This window comes from Loxodonta africana, chromosome 5, assembly GCF_030014295.1.
Source record: "Loxodonta africana isolate mLoxAfr1 chromosome 5, mLoxAfr1.hap2, whole genome shotgun sequence".
NCBI lineage: Eukaryota > Metazoa > Chordata > Mammalia > Proboscidea > Elephantidae > Loxodonta > Loxodonta africana.
The window spans coordinates 58,929,234-58,951,440 of record NC_087346.1 but is presented as its reverse complement, the minus strand read 5'-3'; the positions used below and the strand labels follow the sequence as shown (position 1 = coordinate 58,951,440).

Sequence of the window (22,207 nt, the reverse complement as noted above, 5' to 3'; positions counted from 1 at the left end):
AAGCTGGGGATAGACATTGGCCAGAAGTGCCATATAAGTATTGATTGGGAATAATAATATTGTGCCAAGGTGCCCATTGCTCAAATGTTTAGAAATGTCAGGGGTATAGCATTTTTGCAATGTATCAATTATACTGATGTATAATATCTTTTTTTTATAATATCTTTAGTTTTATTTCCTATAATTTACCAGCATAGATATTTAAGATTCTGATATAATCATAAGATATTATTGGCAAAGATGTGTGATTGAGGGCAAAAAAAAGCTCTTGAAAAAGGATTTCTGAATACTAGTAGTTTGAACTTACCCGTAGTAATATAAACTGTATTTGTCAAACTTCTGCAGTATTTGCCACTTAGAAATGTTAATAATAATAAGATCCACTGTACTTACCTGAATCTTTCAAATGTTAAGTAATATTTATATGCTTTGAGATATTAATGCTGAGCTAACACATGGAATCAAATTGACTTGATTGCAAGAATCAGATATCTTACCCCTTTCAAGGATAGAGACAATGAAGAGGGCCAAAGGAGAAAGAGCCTGGAACATACTGCATGGCTTCAAATACTCTGTACTTTGGCCACAAGTCTTCTCTTTCCACATTGGAAGTGCACATTCTGTTTCCAAAAAAGGGTTGGCAGGTTTACCTCACACAATGGGCAGCACTTAAGTTATGAAACAAGTCCAGTTTTAACCTAGAGAATGTATAGTTTCAGGACATTCTCTGAGGAGACAGATATCATTAATCCATAGATTCTGTGTTTATTACAATAATTTCTTAGCTAGCTAAGGCCTTTCTATAGATTAACTCTTCATTCTAGTAAATATTTCTAGACTACATAAATGGAGTGCCAGTGGATAAGACCTTGTTGTTGTTAGGTGCCATCGAGTGAATTCTGAGTCAAAGGGAACCTATGTACAACAGAAGGAAACATTGCCAGGTCTTGCATACATCTAACAGTCCTTGGTGTGTTTGAGCCCACTGTTGTGCCACTGGATCAATCCATCTTGTTAACGGTCTTCTTCTTTTTCACTCACCTACTTTACCAAGTATCATGTCTTCCTCTGGGGACTGGTTCCTCCTGATAACACATCCAAAGTACATGAAATGAAGTCTCACCATCTTCCCTTCTAAGAAGCATTCTGGCCGTATTTCATTTCCAAGATAGATGTGTATATTCTTCTGGTAGTCCATGGTATACTCACTGTTCTTTGCCAACATCATAATTCAAAAACATCAATTCTTCTTCAGTCTTCCTTTCTCACTGTCCAGCTTTCAGATGCATATGAGTGACTGAAAATACCATGGCTTAGGTGAGGTGTACTTTAATCCTTACAGTGACATCTTTGCTTTTTAACACTTCAATGAGGTCTTTTGCAACAGATTTGCCCAATGCAATATGTCATCTGATTTCTTGACTGCTGCTTCCATGAGCATTGATTTTGGATCCAAATAAAGTGAAATCCTTTACAACTTCAATCTTTTTTTTTCCATTTATCGTGATTTTGCTTATTGGTCCAGTTGTGAGGATTTTTGTTTTCTTTATGTTCAGGTATAATCCATACTGAAGGCTGTGGTCGTTGATCTTCATTAGTAAGTGCTTCAAGTCTTCTTCACTTTCAGCAAACAAGGTTGTGTCATCTGCATATTGTAGCTTACTAATTAGTCTTCCTGCAATCCTGATGACACATTCTTCTACATATAGTACAGGTTCTCAGATTATTTGCTTAACATACAGACTAAGTTTGGTGAAAGGATACAACCCTGACACACACCTTTCCTGATTTTAAACCACATAGTATCCCTTTGTTGTATTCAAATGACTGCCTCTTGGTCTGTGTGCAGGTTCCTCATGAACACAATTAAGTGTTCTGGAATTCCCATTATTCACAATGTTACCTGTAATTTGTTATGATCCATGCAGCCGAATGCCTTTGCATAGTCAATAAGACACAGATAAACATCATTCTGGTATTCTCTACTTTTAGCCAAGATCTGTCTGACATGAGCAATGGTATCCTTCATTCCACATCCTCTTATGAATCCAGCTTGAATTTCTGGCAATTCCCTGTCGATGTTCTGCTGCAACCATTTCTGAATTATCTTCAGCAAAATTTTATTTTTGTGTAGTATTAATGATATTGTTCGACAGTTTCCACAATCTGTTGGATAGTCTTTGTTTAGAATGGGCACAAATATGAATCTCTTCCAGTTGATTGGCCAGGTAGCTGTCTTCCAAATTTCTTGGCATAGACAAGTAAGCACTCAGCATTGCATCTGTTTACTGAAACATCTCAATTGGTATTCCATCAATTCCTAGAGCCTTGTTTTTCACCAATGCCTTCGGTGCAGCTTGGACTTCTTTCAGTACCATCAGTTCTTTTTCATATGCTACCTCCTAAAATGGTTGAACTTTGAGAAATTTTTTTTGATACAGTGACTCAGTGTATCCTTCCATCTTCTTTTGATGCTTCTGTGTCATTTGATATTTTGACCACAGGATCCTTCACTATTGCAACTTGAGGCTTGAATTTTTCCTTCTATTCTTTCAGGTTGAGGAATGGTGAACATGTTTTTTTTTTTTTTTTGGTTTTCTAACTCCAGCTCTTTGCACATTTTATTATAATACTTTACTTTGTGTTTTTAAGCTGCCCTTTGAAATCTTCTGTTCAGACATTAAAAACTGAAAACCAAATCCATTGCCATCAAGTCAATTCTGACTCATAGCAATGCTATAGAACAGGGTAGAACTGCCCCATAGGGTTTTGAAGGAGTGCCTGGTGGATTCGAACTGCCAAGCTTTTGGTTATCAGCCATAACACTTAACCACTACACAACCAGGGCTCCATTAAACTAAAAACCCATTGCTGTTGAGTGGATTCTGACTCATAGTGACCCTATATGACAGAGCAGAACTGCCCCATAACGTTTGCAAGGAGTGACTGGTAGATTCTAACTACCGAACCTTTGGTTAGCAGCCAAACACGTAAGCCACTGCACTATTAGGGCTCCAGGGCTCCATTAGACCCACTTAAAACTCATTGCAGTTGAGTCGATTCTGACTTATAGTGACCCTATACGACACAATAAAACTGCCCTGTAGGGTTTCCAAGGCTGTAATCTTTACGTAAGCTGACTGCCACGTCTTTCTCCCTATACCTACTTACCCCTCTTTTTTTCCTTTCCTCAGTGGTAACTCCCAACACGCTAGTAAAAGGAGTGAATGGATCCTGGACTAACTGCGTTAAATCATTTTTCTCCAAGTACTAATCAATGAAATGTAATTGAGTTGAAATTTGCAAAAACATTTTCCGTAATTATGAATTTTCAAGCATATAATAAAATATTGTGAGCCCAATAAACTTTGAATGAAAAAAACAAGATCATGTCTACAGTTCTGGGGAGAATTAGAAATTCTCCAAATTAAAGAATGAAATAAGCAATAGAGAGTCTGCACAAGCCTCTGGAGCCAGGGGAAAACAGTGCAGGATCTGCAAAAATTAAGTGCAAGTGTCTAACCTACCGTGCAGGATCAAAATAACCCTTTCCCCTTTGAGACGTCTGTAATGGAGAAGTGCCTCTCTTCCCCTCACCTGCCCCCTTCCCACTCTGCTCTAGTGTCAGTCTGGCAGTGTTCAGTGGTTGATGTGAAACACTTCACAACATGAATGAATCTGGAGGGCATTATGCTTAGTGAAATTAGTCAGTCGCAAAAGGACAAATATTGTATGAGACCACTATTATAAGAACTCAAAAAATGGTTTAAACACAGAAGAAAACATCCTTTGATGGTTATGAGGGTGGGGAGGGAGGGAGAGGGGGATTCACTAACTAGATAGTACACAAGAATCATCTTAGATGAAGAGAAGGACAACACACAATACAGGGGAAGTCAGCACAACTGGACTAAACCAAAAGCTAAGAAGTTCCCTGAACACAACCAAACACTTTGAAGGACAGAGTAGCTGGGGCTGGGGTCTGGAGACCATGGTTTGGGATGACATCCAGGTCAATTGGCATAACAAAGTTTATTAAGAAAATGTTCTACATCCCACTTTGATGAGTGGCATCCACTCATCAAGCTTGCGAGCAACCATTTATGTTGCATCAATTGGTCCCAACCCACTTGGAGCAAAGGAGAATGAAGAACACCAAAGACGAAAGGAAATTATTAGCCTAAGAGACAAAATGGCCACATAAACCAGAGACTCCATCAGCCTGAGATCAGAAGAACTAGATGGTGCCCAGCTACTAACAATGACTGCCCGGACAGGGACCACAACAGAGAATCCCTGATGGAGTGGGAGAAAAGTATAGAGCAGAACTCAAATTCACATAAAAAGACCAGGAACCTCCGAAGCCATGGCCCCTGGGATGCCCTATTGACCCAGAACTAAAACCATTCCCAAAGCCCACTCTTCAGACAAAGATTAGACTGGACTATAAAACATAAAATAATTCTCTTGAAGAGTGTGCTTCTTAGGTCAAGCATATATACCAAAAGGGTGGCTCCTGTCCGGATACAGGATGAAAAGGCAGAAAGGGACAGGAGCTGGTTGGATGGACACAGGAAACCCAGGGTAGAAAGGGGGAGTGTGCTGTCATAGGGGCTGCAACTAGTGTCACATAACAATATGTGTATAAATTTTTGTAAGAGAAACTAACTTGAGCTGTAAACTTTCACCTAAAGCACAATAAAAAAACAAAAACAATGAAATAAAAGTGAGGGAATGATGATAATAGTAACTAATGAAACTTACACTACATGTCAAGAACTCTTCTTTGTGCTTTACCTGCATTATCCTATAATAAGACTCATGATAATCTTCTGGGTTAGGTACTGTTATTTCTCCCATTTTACAGATGTAGACATTGAGGCATAAAGAAATGAAATAACTTACCAGGATTAAACTGCTAGTAGATTATGATGCCGTTGATCAGACCTAGAGAGTGTGACTCAAACTCATGCTTTTGACTGCTAGGTCATATAAAAACCTACAGACATCAAATTCAACATTTTTTTTTAAATTAATGAAACTGGATAATAAAAGAGAAACTGGCTTATTAAGAAATCATGATGGAGGATTATTTTTTTGTTGATAATTTGTTGATTATTACTGTGCAAAAATGAAATACATTAAATATTGAAATTAATGATTAAGGTAGTAAACATCCATTAAAAAGAAAAAACATCCATTAGCAATGGTTTATTGAACTCCTACTATGAATTTAGCGTTATGCAATGGGCTACAAGATAAACTAGGAGATACAGCATAAAGCATAGCACCTGCTAAGAAAGACAAGAAACTGATTTAACAGTTATGACAAGTGAGAAATATTTAAATATCAGCATCACACATGCGCACACACAAACGCACACACACACACACACACACACACACAAACCAAACCCATTTCTGTCAAGTCAATTCCGACTCATAGAGACCATGTAAGACAGAGTAGAATGGCCCCATAGGGTTTCCAAGGAGTGGCTGGTGGATTCAGACTGTTGACGTTTTCCTTAGCTGCTGAATTCTTAACCACTGTGCCACCAGGGCTCCATCAACATTATAGAGGTGATAATTGAAGCAATTAACAAACTGGGATAATTTGTTATCCAAATAAATGTCAATATCAAGCTAGAATTCTAAGTTAGATATGCTTTAGTATTGACATGACTCAAAATGTGATTTTCATTTGTAAAATCATAAATACTATGAAGACTGATAAACTAAGCTGAGAAAATAATGGTAAACAAGAAAGAAAGGAGTATGACCTACACTGCCATCTGTTGAGGAAATGAACATCTGTCATGTTGAATGAAAGACCAAGCTTGGAAATTCCCATTGAATCTCAACTGCTAGCACTACCATTTAAAAGTAAAAACATATTTTCAAGCTTAATTTAGCTTTTTTTTTTTTTTTCAATTTGGGAAAAATATTTAAAGAAGGAGGAAATATAATGCTACAATAATTTGGAAACCATAGTTGTTAAAATTTCCAGAAGTTATATTAGATCAAATTAGAGGAGTGTTGCAGCAAAGAATATTGTCAAAGACGTTTTTCAACAATAGATGTTATGCTCTCCAGAGGTACTTTGTTTTCTAAGAGACCAATGCAAGTCACAAGGTATGGTGGAAAAAAACACTAACCTGGAAATTACTCTTAGCTCTAACATAGTGTCATTTTCAGCAGTCATTTGAGTCTCTTGGTCTAAATTTCTGTCTGTAAAAAGGAGGACATTGGATTAAGTGATCTCCAAAATTACTTTCAACTTAACTTCTCTTTGTGCTGTGTACATATTTAAAAAAAGCCCATTAATAGTTGAATACATAAATTAATATTTATTTTATAGATGGAAGTAGAGTTCCTATAACTTCCTTTATATATATGTATTTATCTGATTCTGAAATTTTGAATTAGTATCTTTTCTCTTTTTAGGGTGGAGTTAGTGGATTGACTGGAGAGCTAGAATTTGGAGAAAACGGAGGCAACCCCAATGTTCACTTTGAAATCCTTGGAACCAACTATGGAGAAGAGCTTGGCCGAGGTGTTCGAAAAGTAAGACCAGAAACAGTGATAAATATACTTTTCCTATACTAATTATGGTTTTGCTCAATTGTTCTCCATGCTGTATGATCACAGTACTCATTAAAATTTATACTATAGTTTGGAAGACAAAGAAGAGAGAAAAAGAATTAGGCATTTAAGTACCTTTAAATAGTACTGACCAGAAATAGGAAGTTATAAATTCTATTTATGCCTTAGAATAATTTAATGGGAAAAAAGTAATCTGCTGGTTGTTTAGGGAAACAACATCATCTTTCATTTATTATACTAATATTATAGTAATTTTAAAAAATAGTAAAAGTTATATTCATTCAATGCATAGTTGCTGGTTTTTTCACTTGTACCATGCCTAAGATCAGAATAAGAACTTAGATAAATGTCATATAGTAAGAGGGAAAGTCTATAAAGTGTGACATTATTATATTTCAACTTCAATATGTGTCATGTAATAAGTAGAAAATGATTTGCAGGAAATTAGCTCTTGTTATACACTACGGATCATATGTAAGAAGAAGCTAACTGAGCTCCTATAAAGGATGTTTCATGAAATACAGGGACAATAACTTTCTTAAGGAGAAATATATAAGCCCGTAGAGAAATGACTTTTCTAAGGTTTGGATTTGATGTTTTTATATACTTTTGGTAGAGAAAAATATAAGGTAACCGAGGCTGCATAGAGAGTGGATAACTGTAAATGTCTGACTGTATAAAGTTGACTGCATGGAGGGTAAGAGTTTCTTCAGTGGGCATTTCCAGTGCTGAGATATAGGTTGCAGAAAAATTAACACAAAACAAAGTTAGGAGTTATTCTTATCAGGAAAAAAAAAAAAAAAGAGAGAAAATTTAGGCTAGAGAAGTTGAAACTATCTTAATGCTTTTTTTTATTATTTTTATTGTGTTATAGTGAATAGCAAACACTGAAAACTGCATAAAACACGTGGATAGTCTAGTGAAATATTTTAAAGGAAACAACCACTACTATGGTCCAGAGATAGAACGTGCCACGCATCCTAAAAGCCCCTATTTGCTTTTCCTGATGATATGCCTGATATCCCTTCTCAGTGGTGGAACCATTAGTCTGAATTTTATGATGCTCATTTCATTACATTTTTATTTAATTTTTTCACTTTTATTTGCATCCTTAAATAATATTATTCAGTTTTACCTGTATTTCAATTTATGAATAAACTTGACATTGTATAAGTGAGCTTACATGTCATGTAATAACATATAGAATATTATATACAGTCTTTTTTCTTGATTACTTTGTTCAACATTGCATTATTCATTCTTGTTCTTACACGTAGTTACAGTTTGTCCATTTATATTAGTTTATTGTTTTTTATGAATGTATCACAATCTACCTTGTTTTGTCTCCATTTTTTAGACTACTATAAGCAATGTTGTTATAAACTTTCTTGTACACATATCTTAGATATATATATATATATACACATATACACACACATACACACACATATGTGTATATGGAAACCCTGATGGCTCAGTAGTTAAGAGCTACAGCTACTAAACAAAAGGTTGGCAGTTCAAATCCACCAGGCACTCCTTGGAAACCCTATGGGGCAGTTCTGCTCTGTCCTTTAGGGTTGCTATGAGTCGAAATCAACTCAATGGCAATGGGTTTTTTGGTGTGTATATCCTTGTACTTTTTGCATGCATTTAGCTAGTTTATGTATTTAGGAGTAGATAGGAAACTGTACCTTGAACTTTACTGGATAATATCACATCCATTTTCACAGGGGCTTACCAATTTACACTCCACTGCAGTGCAGGAGAGTCCCCATTGCCCCGTGTTCTCACCAAATATTGGTTTTATTAGATTTTTAAGATTTTTGTTAATTTATTTGGCATATAATGCTGTTCCTCATGTTTGCAATTTTTATTTTCCTGCTTATTAAATGGTTTGGCTTTGTTTCCAAGTTTTTTTTTAACTCTTCAGATTTCTTTTTGAATGAACTGCATATTCAGGTCTTTTGGCCATTTTTTCTGTTGGAATGTCTTTTTTTTTTTTTTTAATTAAATCTAGAAGTTATGTATAGATCCTAGTCCTCTATTGTTTAATTATGTTGCAAATTTTCTTTTCTTCTCTGTGAATTTTCTTGAAATTCTCTTTATAGTAACTTTAAATATAGTTGACTTATGAATCTTTGCCCTTATGGTTATTGCTATTTGGTCCTATTGAAGAAATCATCCCCTACTCCACAAGTTATGAAAATAGTGTGCTCTATAATGTTTTAAAGGCTTTGTAGTTCTGCCTTTTAAATTGAGGTCTTTAATCTACCTGGAAGTCTTTTTAATGTATAAGGTGAGAAAGATTAGAGTTTCACTCTTCATCGTAGTATCTTGTTTATTTCTACTGATATCGAAACAATTTAAATATCATAAAATGCACAGATTTTGAGTGTTCAGTGAGTTCCCATGATTCAACGATGTGACCACCACCCAGATCAAGATACAGAATATTTTTATCACCCAGGAAGTACCGTCATTACTTTTACTTTCTTAACAGTGCAGATTAGGTAAATGGTTAATATAGTATCTACATTTGTATCTGGCACTTTTCTCTCAACTTGATATTTTTTAGATACATCCATATTATCGTGGGTAGTTTTTCTTTGTTTTTTTAAACTACAATTGCTGAATGGTATTCTATTGTGTGAATATAATGTGGTATCTTTTAAAATTTCATTTCCTGTTTGTTGCTGATATATGGGAATAACATTGATATTTATCTGTTCATTTTATATCCAGTTTTCTTGCTGAACTCTTTAATTATAATAACTTACCTATAGATTGTTATGAATAGTCGTATCAACTATAATTAATAAGGGTTCATGTCTCCTCTTTTTAATCCTTACACCTTTTATTTTTTCTTCCCTTAGCATACTAACTAGGACCCCTAGTCCAGTATTGAATAAAAGCAATAATAGTAAATATCCTTGGATTGTTACCAATTCCAAAGAAAAAGATTTCAGCATTACACTAGTATATATGATGGATTTTTTTGCTGTTTTTTATTAAGTTTGATCAAATTAAGGAAGTACCATACATTCTTGGAGCTTAAATTATGTTTATTTTTATATAAATTATAACTGTTTATATAAAAATTATTTGGTTTGCTACCACCTTGCTAAGATTTTTTTTAATGGGTATTCATGAGTGAGGTTGCCCGGAATTTTCCACCATGTTGGATTTTATACAAAGTTTATGCTGGCCTCATACAATGTGGTGGAGTGGGTTTCCTCCTTTTTTAATTATCTATGAATTACATAAACTTGGGATAATTTTTTCCTTGAGTGTTTGATAGATCACCTAATGAAGCTAACTGTGCCTACAATTTTCTTTGTAGAAATTATTTTTACTACTGATTCTATTTTTTAATGGTATATAAAAAATGTCATATTTTCTAATTCTTCTTGAATTAAGAAGTTTTAATTTTTCAAATGTGTTTTCTTAGTATATTGCTATAAAGTTACTAACTATATCCTATCATTTTAATCTCTGAAATATTTGAAGATCTGGCCTCATTTTCATATCTGAAATTGTTTTGTTGTAACTTTTTTCTCTTTGCTTGATCAATATTATCAGAATTCTATTTTATTCATCTTTATAGAAAGATACATTTCTTTTGGTCCTACTTGTGTATTTTTTAGTCAATTTATGTTTGTTTTAATCTTTTTTATTTTCTATCTTATACTTTTTGGATTTGCATTTTAATTTTGTGACATGCATACACAGTTCAATTTTCCAACTTCCTCATTTTTAAAATGTGTATTCAATACTATATATTTTCTTCTAAGTACTGTTTTATTTGCATTGCATAAATTTTGAATGAAATTCTTATTTTCATTTAGTTAAAAAATTTTCTCTTTCAATTTTGTCTTTATTAACCCATGGATTATTTAGACTGTTTCTTACTTTCTAAATTAATGGGATTTTTAATTATCTTTTTATTAATGATTTGTGGCTTATTTGCTTTGAAGTCAGAGAATGTACTCTGTATGATTTCAGTCTTTTAAATTTTATTAAGATTAGTTTGATAACCCGACATTGTCTTATATAATTGTATTGTTTATCTCTTTAAAGGGAATACGAATTCTGTAGTGATTAGGTCCTATGTTCTATGTATGTCTATTATGTTAAGTTTGTTGTCTCTTCTGTTTATTTCTTGTCCTGAGTAAGCTGTGTTAAAAATCCCATAACTGTCGATTTGTCTGTTTTTCTTCTAGTTTTCTCAGTTTTGGTTTAGTATATTATTAAGAACTTATGAATTTAAGATTTGTTTATGTATTTAATAAATTATGCATTTTATTATTACAAAGGAGTTCTACTTCTAATAATGCATTCTTCTTTAAAGAATATCTTGTCTGATAATAATAGAGCTTAACCAACTTTTTTGTTACTATTTGGAAGGCATTTCTTTTTACCATCCTTTTTCTTTCAATCTTCCTGAATCCTTTTGTTTTAGGTACAATTCTAGAAGCAGTATATAATTGAATTATTTTTATTCGGTTTGATAATTTATGACTATAAACCAGAGCAATTCATGTATTTATACATAATGTATCTACTAATATATATTTAGGTTTAAGTCTACCATCTTGTACGTGCTAACATTTTGTACATTCTACTTAACTTAACTAGCCACTTCTGAGTTTCCTTTCTCTCCTTTATTACCTTCCTTTTGGACTGATACTGTGCACACGGACACACGCACACACACATATATATATATATAGCCTTTTCTTGCTTTACAAATGTGCGTGTTATATACTCTGTATTCATTTAATAGTTCCTCTAGAATGTTTTTTCTAGAATGTACAATATGTACACTTAATTTATCCATGTCTTAAATTAATCAACACCTTTGTCCTCACAGATAAGAAGTATGCTTAGAACATTTTAACTCTGTTTACCCAAATTAACAACTTCTAAAATTATAGCTTATTGTTGTCATGTATTTTAATATTTTGTTTTACTCTGAAAATTGTTACTATTCCTATAAGGTGCAGTGAATATTTATTTACATCTATTCCTGAATTTACCACTTTCTTTGCTCTTGTTTTCTTCCTGCATATCTATGTATGTACCTTGAATTGCTTCTTTTCTGCCTTTTTTCTGCCTGAAATGCAGCTTTAAAGTTTCTTTTGTTGACGTAGTCTGGTGGCAAAATTTTTCATTTTTTATTTGTCTGAACATGTCTTTGTTTCGTCTTCTTTCTTGAAAGGTATTTCCCCTAGACACAGGATTTTTTTTTGTTTCAGTACATTGACAATATCATTGGCTTTAGCTTCAGTGTGGCAGTAGAGAACTTAGCTGACTGCTGTCTAACTTTTCATGCTTTGACAGTAATCTCTTTTTTGGCTGATTTTAAGATTTGTCTTTGTTTATAGATTTCTACATTTTTCACTGTAGTGTTTAGGTGTGGATTTCACTCTAATGTGCCTAGATGTGGCAGGTTTATGATCATAAGAACATTGGTTAGTCATGTGTGATTTAAGGTGACTGAGCAATTAATGCTGAGTGTCTGGTGCTAGAGATGATTTCATGTGGCTGAAAAGATCTAGAAATTGTTACAGATTACCATATAATATACAGAAAATTTCAAAACAGTTGGGGAAAATCTGTCTTATACCCAATTCTCTATCAATTATAGTTATTTAGTAATGTAAATAATATAGTAAATATAATTGTTTAAGTAATAGTAATAATAAAGGACACCTGTGGTTAAGTTTTCGGCTGCTATCTGAAAGGTCGGAGGCTGCAATCCACCTGCTGCTCCATGAGAAAGATGTGCAGTCTGCTTTCGTAAAGATCCAGCCTAAGAAATCCTATGGAGCAGTTCCACTGTGTCCTATAGGGTCACTATGAGTCAGAATTGACTTGACGGCAATGGGTATAATAATGAATAGGCAGTAAATATACTTAAAGGAGAAGAGCCCTATAGTGGTTAAGTGCTTGGCTGCTAACTGAAATATCTGCAGTTTGAATCCACCAACCACTCCACAGGAGAAAGATGTGGCAGTCTGCTTCTTTAAAGATTTACAGCCTTGAAAACCCCATGAGGCAGCTCTGCTCTTTCCCATAGAGTTGCTAAGGGTAGGCATCAACTCAAAGGCAATGGGTTTAAATATACTTATTATTAACAAATTTGTGAAATTTTACTTGTGAAAATTAAAAAGACCTAAGCTGCCATAATTAACATAAAAAAACATAGTATTGATAAAATAAGTGTAGAATAATAATTGAAGAATCTAAAGATGAAAATACTTACGGCTTTATAGCAAGAAGATAGTACATCTTCCCTTGGGGTTTTTGTTAATTAATTACTTGTTAAATGATATCAAAAGACATTTTAATCTGATTATAATTGTAAAATCAGGATTAGTATATGACTTTCCCCATTTTGATTTAAAAAAAGATTTCTGTTTACATTAAGGTACACATGCAGAAATGAATTCATTTGCAGATAAAATAACTAAAAACCGAATCTATTGCCGTCAAGTAGATTCCGACTCAGCAGTTCTGTAGGACAGGGTAGAACTGCCCCTTAGGGTTTCCAAGGAGCACCTGGTAGATTCGAACTGCCAGCCTTTTGGTTAGCAACCATAACTTTTAACCACTGCTCCACCAGGGCAGATACGACCTATCCAAATATAGGTAAAGCTCTTTGTGCACGTGTTACTTAATTCCTTACAAAACTTCTCATGTCTTTTCCTTCCACTTTCACCCTCTGGCTTATCTTCAAGTTTATGTATAATCATTTTATACCTGTTTTCTTCTTTCTTCCAATATCTCATGTAATGTTATTATTAATTTTCCTAGCCTATTTTTATTCTAATAATTTCTATTTTATAAAACACTTATTCTAAGGAAATAAGTATTATGCAAAAGGATCATAATTACACCAAAACCCAGTAGTCCTGTAATAATAGAAGCTAAGAGTTTTTTTTTTTTTTTTAATTCATTGTGCAAGAAAGAGTTTTAAGTAGAGGAGTCAGCAATGCAGCAGAAAGGCAGTAAGATGAAGACTAAAGCAAATCCTCTGAATTTAAGAAACCAGGGTTCATTAGAGACTTTGTAGAGGCAATAAAACAAATGAGTTTAGAATGTGACTGCTAAAGTAAGATTGTTAAAATTCAGTTTGTGCCACTTAATGGCTAAGTGACTTTGGGCATGTTACTAAACTCATAGGTAGGTGTAACCTAATGAGTTAGTATGTTTGAGGCATTCAGAGCTGTGCTTGGTACATCAAAAGATATTGTTGCATCTAATTATTAACAATGAGAGAAATCTCAGTGGAGTATTAATGCCATATGTTTAAATTGCAACAGGTTGAAAGAAAAAAATGAAGGTAAGGAATTAGAAGTAGTAAGGGTAAGTACTATGTTAGTTAACTGGTTTGGCTGTGAGACAATTAAATGGGTACATGAAGTGATGGAAGAAATTTTTTTTTAAATGTAAGATATTTGAATACATTTGAATGACCATAGACATAGGGAGGAAGGGAATGAAGAAAAAGGAAAGAAAGGTGATCATTGACAGAAATTCAGGAGAAAGACAGAAAGGATTGGATCCAAAATTAGATGGAGTGTTTAACCTTAGGCAGGGGGATGTCATTTTCTAGAGTAATGGGAGGTAAGGAAAGAATGGGTGTGAATGCAAGGAAGTGTTCATGTTTGGTGTTAAGTTTTTAAAGAAGTGGGAGGTGAGAGTATCTGATGAAAGGAAAGATTAGAAAATGCTGGAGATAATGAACCTGGAGTTTTAAAGATTATAAAAAAGGTTTGAAATGGCTGCTGTGGCGAACAGGAGAGAATTGATTAGGGGGCATGGAAAAATTGCCAGTCAGGGCTGTTGGCTCATGAGAAATTGTTGTTGTTGTTAGCTGGCCTGGAGTTAGCCTCTGACTCATGGAGACTACATGCACAACGGGATAGGATGGATCATTGTGATCCATAGGATTTTCATTGGTTGTTTTTTGGAAATAAATCACCAGGCGTCTCTTCTGAGTCTGTCTTAGTCTGGAAGCTCCACTGAAACCTGTGCAGCATTCTAGCAAGACACAAGACTTCACTGACAAATAAATGGTAGCTGTGCTTGTGGCACATTGACCATGAATCAGAACTGAGTCCCCTGCACAGAAGATGGGAATTCTACCAATGAACAACCACTGCCTTCCATAAGAAGCTGAAGATAATGAATTCATTTAGCACTAACCTACCTGGTTATGTGACTTTTTCCAGGAGCATTCAGCAGACTAAATGAGTTTGAATTAATGTAGTGTTGAAGTTTTACAAGAATTGTTGTTGATTGGTTTGCTGTGTTCTTTATTGTTTGTTTTATTTTTTGATGGCAGTACAATGAGGCAGTAAGGGTAGGGATAATGACAACAGAATGGTTGAAGTTAAGGAGCATGAAATCTATATTGGATCTGGATGGTTGTGAAGACAAAGACAGGAGGATTCCAACAATTGAGAGAAGCAGATGACACAACCTTGCTTGCTGAAAATGAAGAGGACTTGACGTAAGTATGGATTACACCTGAACATAAAACAAAAATCCTGACTACTCGACCAATAAGCAACATCATGATAAATGAAGAAAATATTGAAGTTGTCAAGGATTTCATTTTACTTGGATCCACAATCAACATCTAAAGAAGCAGCAGTCAAAAAATCAAATGATGTATTGCAATGGGCAAATCTGTTTCAAAATACCTCGTTAAAGTGTTAAAAAAAACCAAAGATGCCTCTTTGAGGACCAAGATGCGCCTGATTCAAGCCGTGGTATGTTCAGTCATCTCATATGCGTGTGAAAGCTGGGCAATGAATAAGGAAGACTGGAGAAAAATTGACATCTTTGAATCGTGCTGTTGGCAAAGAATATTAAATATAGCTTGGACTGGCAGAAAAGCCCACAAATCTGTCTTGGAAGAAGCACAGCCAGAATGCTCCTTAGGAGGGAGGATGGTGAGACTTCGTCTTACATACTTTGGACATGTTATTAGTAGGGACCACTCCCTGGAGAATACCATCATGCTTGGTAAAGTAGAGGGTGATCGAAAAAAAGAAAGACCCTTAGTGAGGTGGATTGACACGGTGGCTGGGACAAATGCAGGACTGGGCAGTGTTTTGTTCTGTTGTTCATAAGGTCGCTATGAATCGGAACTCAATGTCGAGGGCATCTAACAACATGATTTAAGGGGTAGAGCCTTTAGCAAATGTGACGAGCCTATCGATTAATATGAATTAAGCGAGAAAGCTTCAGAGACAGGAAGTTGTATTTGTGGAGAGAAACACCAAAATTTATGATTTCAAAGATAGATTCCAGGGATTCACAAAAGCTGACAGAAGTAGATTTCCTTGAGCCTCTTTTTTCTAAGATCAGTGCACTTGACTGTTGTTTCACCCTGATCTGCTTCAAAGCCCCAAATTTCTTGTCTATGCCATTGATTTCTCAATGAATCAGTACTACATATTATGTACCTTATTATTTGTTATTGTTAGATGCCATCAAGTTGATTTCAACACATAGCGATTCTGACTCATAGCGACCGCATAGGATGGAGTAGAACTGCCCCATAGGGTTTCCAAGGAACACCTGGTGGATTCGAACTGCTGACCTTTTGGTTAGCAGCCGTAGCTCTTAACCACTACGCCACCAGGGTTTACTACCTTATTATTAAAACACAAAACCAAACCTGTTGCCGTCGAGTTGATTCCAACTCATAGCGACCCTATATTAGTAAAATATGTATATATATATATTATTAATATTATTAAAAAAAATGTTAAATAACTCCAGTAATTATTTAATTATTTATGTTTCTATGCTCCAGCTCCCAAATTGTATTGAAATGCTTCTGTGAGCTGGCGTTTAGATGTTACGTGAAATGCACTGTAGATATTTACAATGCCTTTTACATTGTTCACCTTCAAAAATTTGTACATTCTTATTTTAAAATGTTTTTAACATTCTTTTTTTTTTAATTTTAATTTGTTGTTATACCTCAAACATTTTCCTGTGAAACTGGGATTTTAATTAGTTACTGAAGTTATAAAGCCCTGAATCTATCTCCCAAGTGATTTTAGGTGTGTTATAAAATTTTTTTTTTATAAATTAGTTCGTTTTTTTAATAAATTTATAATTTTTTTTTTTAATAAATTAGTTTGTGGGCTGCTAACCCCATTTATAAATGGGACAGTTCCTTCATATGGGCATTCACACACACATAATGTTTTTAAAGATACTTATCAAAGGAAAGTATTACCATGAGAATATATGCAGTATAGATTTACTGGGGAAACCCTGGTGGCGTAGTCATTAAGAGCTATGGCTGCTAACCAAAAGGTTGGCAGTTCAAATCCACCAGGCACTCCTTGGAAGCAGTATAGAGCAGTTCTACTCTGTCCTATAGGGCCGCTATGAGTCAGAATCGACTCCAAGGCAATGGGTTGTTTTTTTTTTTTTTTTTGGTTTTTAGATTTACTAGATATGTGTTCAAAATTAAAGTTCCACTCACAGTTTCCACATGTTTCAGAAGGAGTGAAAGGCTTTCCAACTGAGGAACTGTCAGGTTGTCAGTGTTTATTCTGCTGCCAGTGGCTAATTGTATACAATGCCTGCAGCCTTATCACCTTGAGCAGGGATACTGTCAGATCTCATAAACTAAGCAGGGTTTTGTCTGCTCAGGATTTGAATGTGAGAGTGCCCAAGGCTTCACAGTCCCAAATTTTGGACTTGTCTCTGCTTTTTTGGCAATGTATGAGAAGAGGTTTCATTTTTCTGAATTTGGTGAAACTGTGAAAAGATTATTTAATTTTCATTAATGCTGATCAAAACAAAGAGCTTTCTTGCTTTGATGTTTTTTACATGTTCTTTTACTTTGATGTAAGTTGGTGTTTCGTTCAGTAGACGGTATATTCAAGGGGTTAGTACACTGTGCAGCCTTAAAGATAAATTCAGGTAAACCTCAAAGCCAAATTTTGAAATCATCAAGGTTTTCTATATTCTTAACCTCTCCCCAATAATATGGTTGTTCCTGTTTCTGTTTTCCCCAATGCTGAAGTTCTAAGGAAAAAAAAAAACATAATTTGAGTGATAACTCCCTATAAAGTCTCTGAAAGCTAATATTATTATAATACATAAAAAATAAAGACTAAATTAAATAACCACATTTAAAGCATCAACATGCATTTTTTTGTTTTGTTTTCCTTTAAGGATAAGAATTCTACTTAACAGCATTTTTGCTTATTTGTCTGAAGTTTTCTTTGGTTTTGCCAATGCTGCTTAATTTTTATTGTAAAGATTGAGTTCCAGCATTAAAATTTAATACTCCAGACTTTACGTCTTTAAACTTTATCACAAACGGGAAAATAATACCAGGAAGAATAGATTAAAGCTGTTTTCACAACCAATCTTAATTGTATAATAAGGCTTAGTATCTTCATAAACGTGTTTTCTCATATAAGTTGATGAAATAAAATGGTACAACAGAGATATTTTAGCTTCTAGATACAATTGTTTCTCAGATTTAAAATGTTTACTCGAGTTCTCCTAGATTAAATTTACACATATAAAAACCACAGCTTTGTATTCTTGGGCGAACCTAATGTACTGATATTGCTCAGGGTATTATACATATTATGTTGGTCCATTTTTAATGAACTGAAATCTTTTACTATCCTATACTTAGAATGAAGAAAAAACAACTTTACCTCCAAATAACCAATGATTAAAATGTTGTACTGGCCGTCTTCAACATGTATTTTGATTCTTTGATATTTAAAATAGCATTTACTGTTTCCTTATTACCCTGCTTTATGTTTCATTATAGAATTTTTTTACAAATAATCTGATATAATTATACATATAATTCATATATATGTTCAACCTCTCCTTACTTATTGACAATTAATTAGTATTATGTGAAAATGGAGGATGATCATATCAGATCACAAAATGGAGGATGACTGCATCATTATATAACTGCCTAATTACATCATTACATAACTGCCAAACCACTGAGAATCATGACCTAACCAATTTGATACATGACTTTAACCATTCCATCCAGTTTTACTCTCGCCTTACAATTTGGCATTTGTTACTGCCAGCGATACATTAATGTGCAAAATAGTCAGATAGTAGATTTTTTTTACTATTTTCGTAAACGCAAGATGTTGGATAATCAGATAATGGATAAATGAGAAGGTGTACATGTAAATATAATTTACTTTTTTATAGTCTGTCATTCCTGTTACAAAATAAACTCCATGAGATAAAAATTGTTCGCTCCTTATCCCCTAATGCATGGCATATAGCTGTTATTAGGTGCCATTGAGTCAGTTCCAACTCATAGCAACCCTGTGTACAACAGAACAAAACGCTGCCTGGTCCTGTGCCATCCTCACAGCCGTTGCTATGTCTGAGCCCATTGTTGCAGGCACTGTGTTAATCCATCTCATTGAGGGTCTTCCTCTTTTTCACTGACCCTCTACCTTACCAAGTGTGATATCCTTCTTCAGGGACTGGTCCCTCCTGATAACGTATCCAGAGTATGTAAGCCCAAGTCTCGCCTTCCTCACGTTGAAGGAACACTCTGGTTCCAAGACAGACTTGCTTGTTCTTCTGGAAGTTTGTGGTATATTCAGTATTCTGCACCAACACTGGCATATAGCAGATGCTCATTTAATATGTAATGAATAAACGAATGAATGTACATAACTTACAATTGAATTCATAAAAATTTTCACTGCGTCTATAAATGTAAAACATTTCTCATTTATTCAAATGAAAAATAGTAATTGTATGAATTTAAATTATTTGTTGACATGTCTGCATTAAAATGTGAGTGTTATCATTATACCCTTTTCATTCATGTATCCTCAGTTGCTGGCATAGTTAACACTTGGTCACCAAATACACCTTGAGTAAATGAATAACCAATTATTTTAGTAGTTATTAAGTAAGATATATGTGATTTTTTCCAGAGACCTACAGTTTTGCTGAGACTAGGGAAAGGGTCAGTAGTTACATTAATTATTCCAAGTAATATGGAAGGATTTGTAAAAGTACAAGCTCATTAGGATTAGTTCTTATTTGAACAAGCAGAACCAACAAACCTCTAACCAAGTAGAAATAATTTACAGTTTTTCTCTGCATTCTGAAGTAATATAAACAAAGCTTTTGAAATCTGATTTTCCTCCCAACTGTCATCTGTTAGATTCATGATGCATTATCCTCATTAAATTGTTAGCACCTTGGAGAGAAGGCTCATATTTTGTCAACTATGTTCTCGGTGTACATAATAATTGATCATTGTGTTGAATGAATGAATGAGTTCTGCCTAGTTCCAGGTGGGGATTGTGACATTTGCATTATTGATAGATATCCCCACCAAATGTGTTGATACAACTATTGGTATTTGAAGCTCAAGATTTTTTTTTCCTACTGGGCTAGATTTAATATGTTAAAATTGGAAAAAGTATATAGCCTTTGTTGTCAGACATATCTGTCTTGAAATTCCGACTCTGTCACTTACTGGCCATGTAATCACTGACTGTTAAACTCTATGAGCCTCAATTTCCTTATCTGTAAAATATGAATAATAATCCTTACCTCTCCAGAGTGTCGTAAGGATTAAACAAAATTATGTTTGTAGGTTGCATAATGAGGGCTCATTAAAACAATGCCTATTTGCAAATGGACAGTAATCTATGCTATTTATTTTCTAGCTAACACAAGAAATCCAGTTATTCTGGCAAGGAATTGCTACATGAAGTAAGGAAAGTAATTTCATTTTAGGTGTGATTGACAGAACATTGTACATAGCAATCACAGTGATAGCATAAAACACTAACCTTCTGCTACGTTTAATGTCCTTCCTGACTATGAAATTCTACAAGTCTGTTAAGATTTGGAGGTTGTAGTCTCTATACAGAAAGCTAATAGGAGAGAACAGGGACAAACTCTGGTGGTTGGGATTATGCTGACCTCTCTAGAGTAAGGCAGAGATGCCTGGTAGAGTAGAATTTTGAGTTCATGTTTTGGTGGAAATAGAAACAACTTGTTTGCTCGGTATGGTTTACTTCACCAGTTTTGAAGAAGTAGCTGCTGTTGGCGCGCTGACGCTCAGGGAATGTTTACAGACCGGTATGTGCTCCCAAACCACCCCATCCTTCGCCAGAGGCACAGAGCACCCCCACTCCCACCATCACCAGTGAAACTCTTGACCAGCTGGAATTCACCAAGCACAACATTACCACCCACTGAACAGCCTCACCGATAGCTTCAGCCATAGTGATTAAGGGCCGGTACCCAGCACCAGGACAACAAGCATTAACAGAATCTTTTATGGTTTTAAATTAAGAATACACAGATTTGTATTCCTTCATCACGATCTCATTCCTGTGATGGTTCTGTAAGTGGCAGATAGCAAGATTTTTTTATTTTTTTCAAAGAGGCTGTGTGAATGGGGAAATAGTGAGCAGGAAGGGGTCACACAGTGAGTGAGTCATGTGTCCGTGTATGTTGGGAACTCGCAGCAGACTGATTTATTATACAGAGACATTCATGGTATGATAGCTTCAGTTGAACCATAATCCCTGGGGATTGTCATTGTAACTCAAATCCTCTGCTTTCTCTCCTCTCTGAATTTGTCTGTGATCTGTTCAGATATTTGATTATATATCTCTCTTGTACTCTCAGGCCTGTCTTACCTTCCCTAGGGGATTATAAGTTCACCTTCAGCTGGAACTGGGTTTTATAAAAATTTAAATAGTTCTGGCCACATAATCTCACAAAATTTGCCAATAGAACTTTTTTAACTCATGTATTTGGGGGCCATTCATTCAAACAAATGAATATTATGTTCATGTCCATGATGAATAATTGTAATTGTAATCATGGCTTTTGGTGATCACTGATTACTGTTGCCTCCTTCCTGTCTTTTTTTCTTTTAAGTAGTTTTATTTTTCTTCTTCACCAAGATACCTGACACACACTAAAGCTAGTCAGACCGTAGAAGACTTTAACCCTAACTAAGCTGTTCTTACAGTGACTAGATAATTAAGGGATTTAGATTTGCTGATTTATTTTTAATAGAAATTTTGGTATTAAGACCCAAAAAAACTTTCGAGACTTTGGGATGGTTTGAATATGTAGACTATCACTGCTGTTTAAGTTTCTGCTGTTAATGTGGATACTGTTGACTTAAGGGTGTCTTTCTTAACTGAAAGGTGGCATATTGCAAATGAAAGCAGGTAACATATTGTGGAATTTCCAAATAGGGAATCAGTTGATTTGTGTGTGAAAAGATATACGTATAATTTATGTATGCTGACAGCACTACGCTGTTTGGCAACTAGCCTTCATCCTCAACAGCATGGAGGCTGTGGGCACTTGGTTGTGAATGGACAGCCTGTTTCTCATTATAGACCTGGCTTTTGATAGCTGTTGGTGTTGTTAGGTACCATTGAGTCAGTTCCAACCCTACAGGACAGAGTAAGAACTGCCCTGTAGGCTGGTGGATTTGAACTATTGACATTTTAGTTAACAGACTGAGCTCTTAACCACTACGCCACCAAAGAGCTCCACTGGTTTTTGACTA

General features: G+C 34.8%; 1 protein-coding gene across 2 annotated transcripts in view; it reads left to right on the top strand.

Moving 5' to 3' along the window:
* GRID2 (glutamate ionotropic receptor delta type subunit 2) overlaps positions 1–22,207 on the top strand; it is a 1,644,765-nt gene that overhangs the window by 1,036,668 nt on the left and 585,890 nt on the right. For both annotated transcript variants that reach the window (XM_010594048.3, XM_003414078.4), the window contains one exon: positions 6,445–6,564. In XM_010594048.3, coding sequence (XP_010592350.1) covers positions 6,445–6,564 — 120 coding nt within the window. The remainder of the gene's footprint in view (positions 1–6,444; positions 6,565–22,207) is intronic.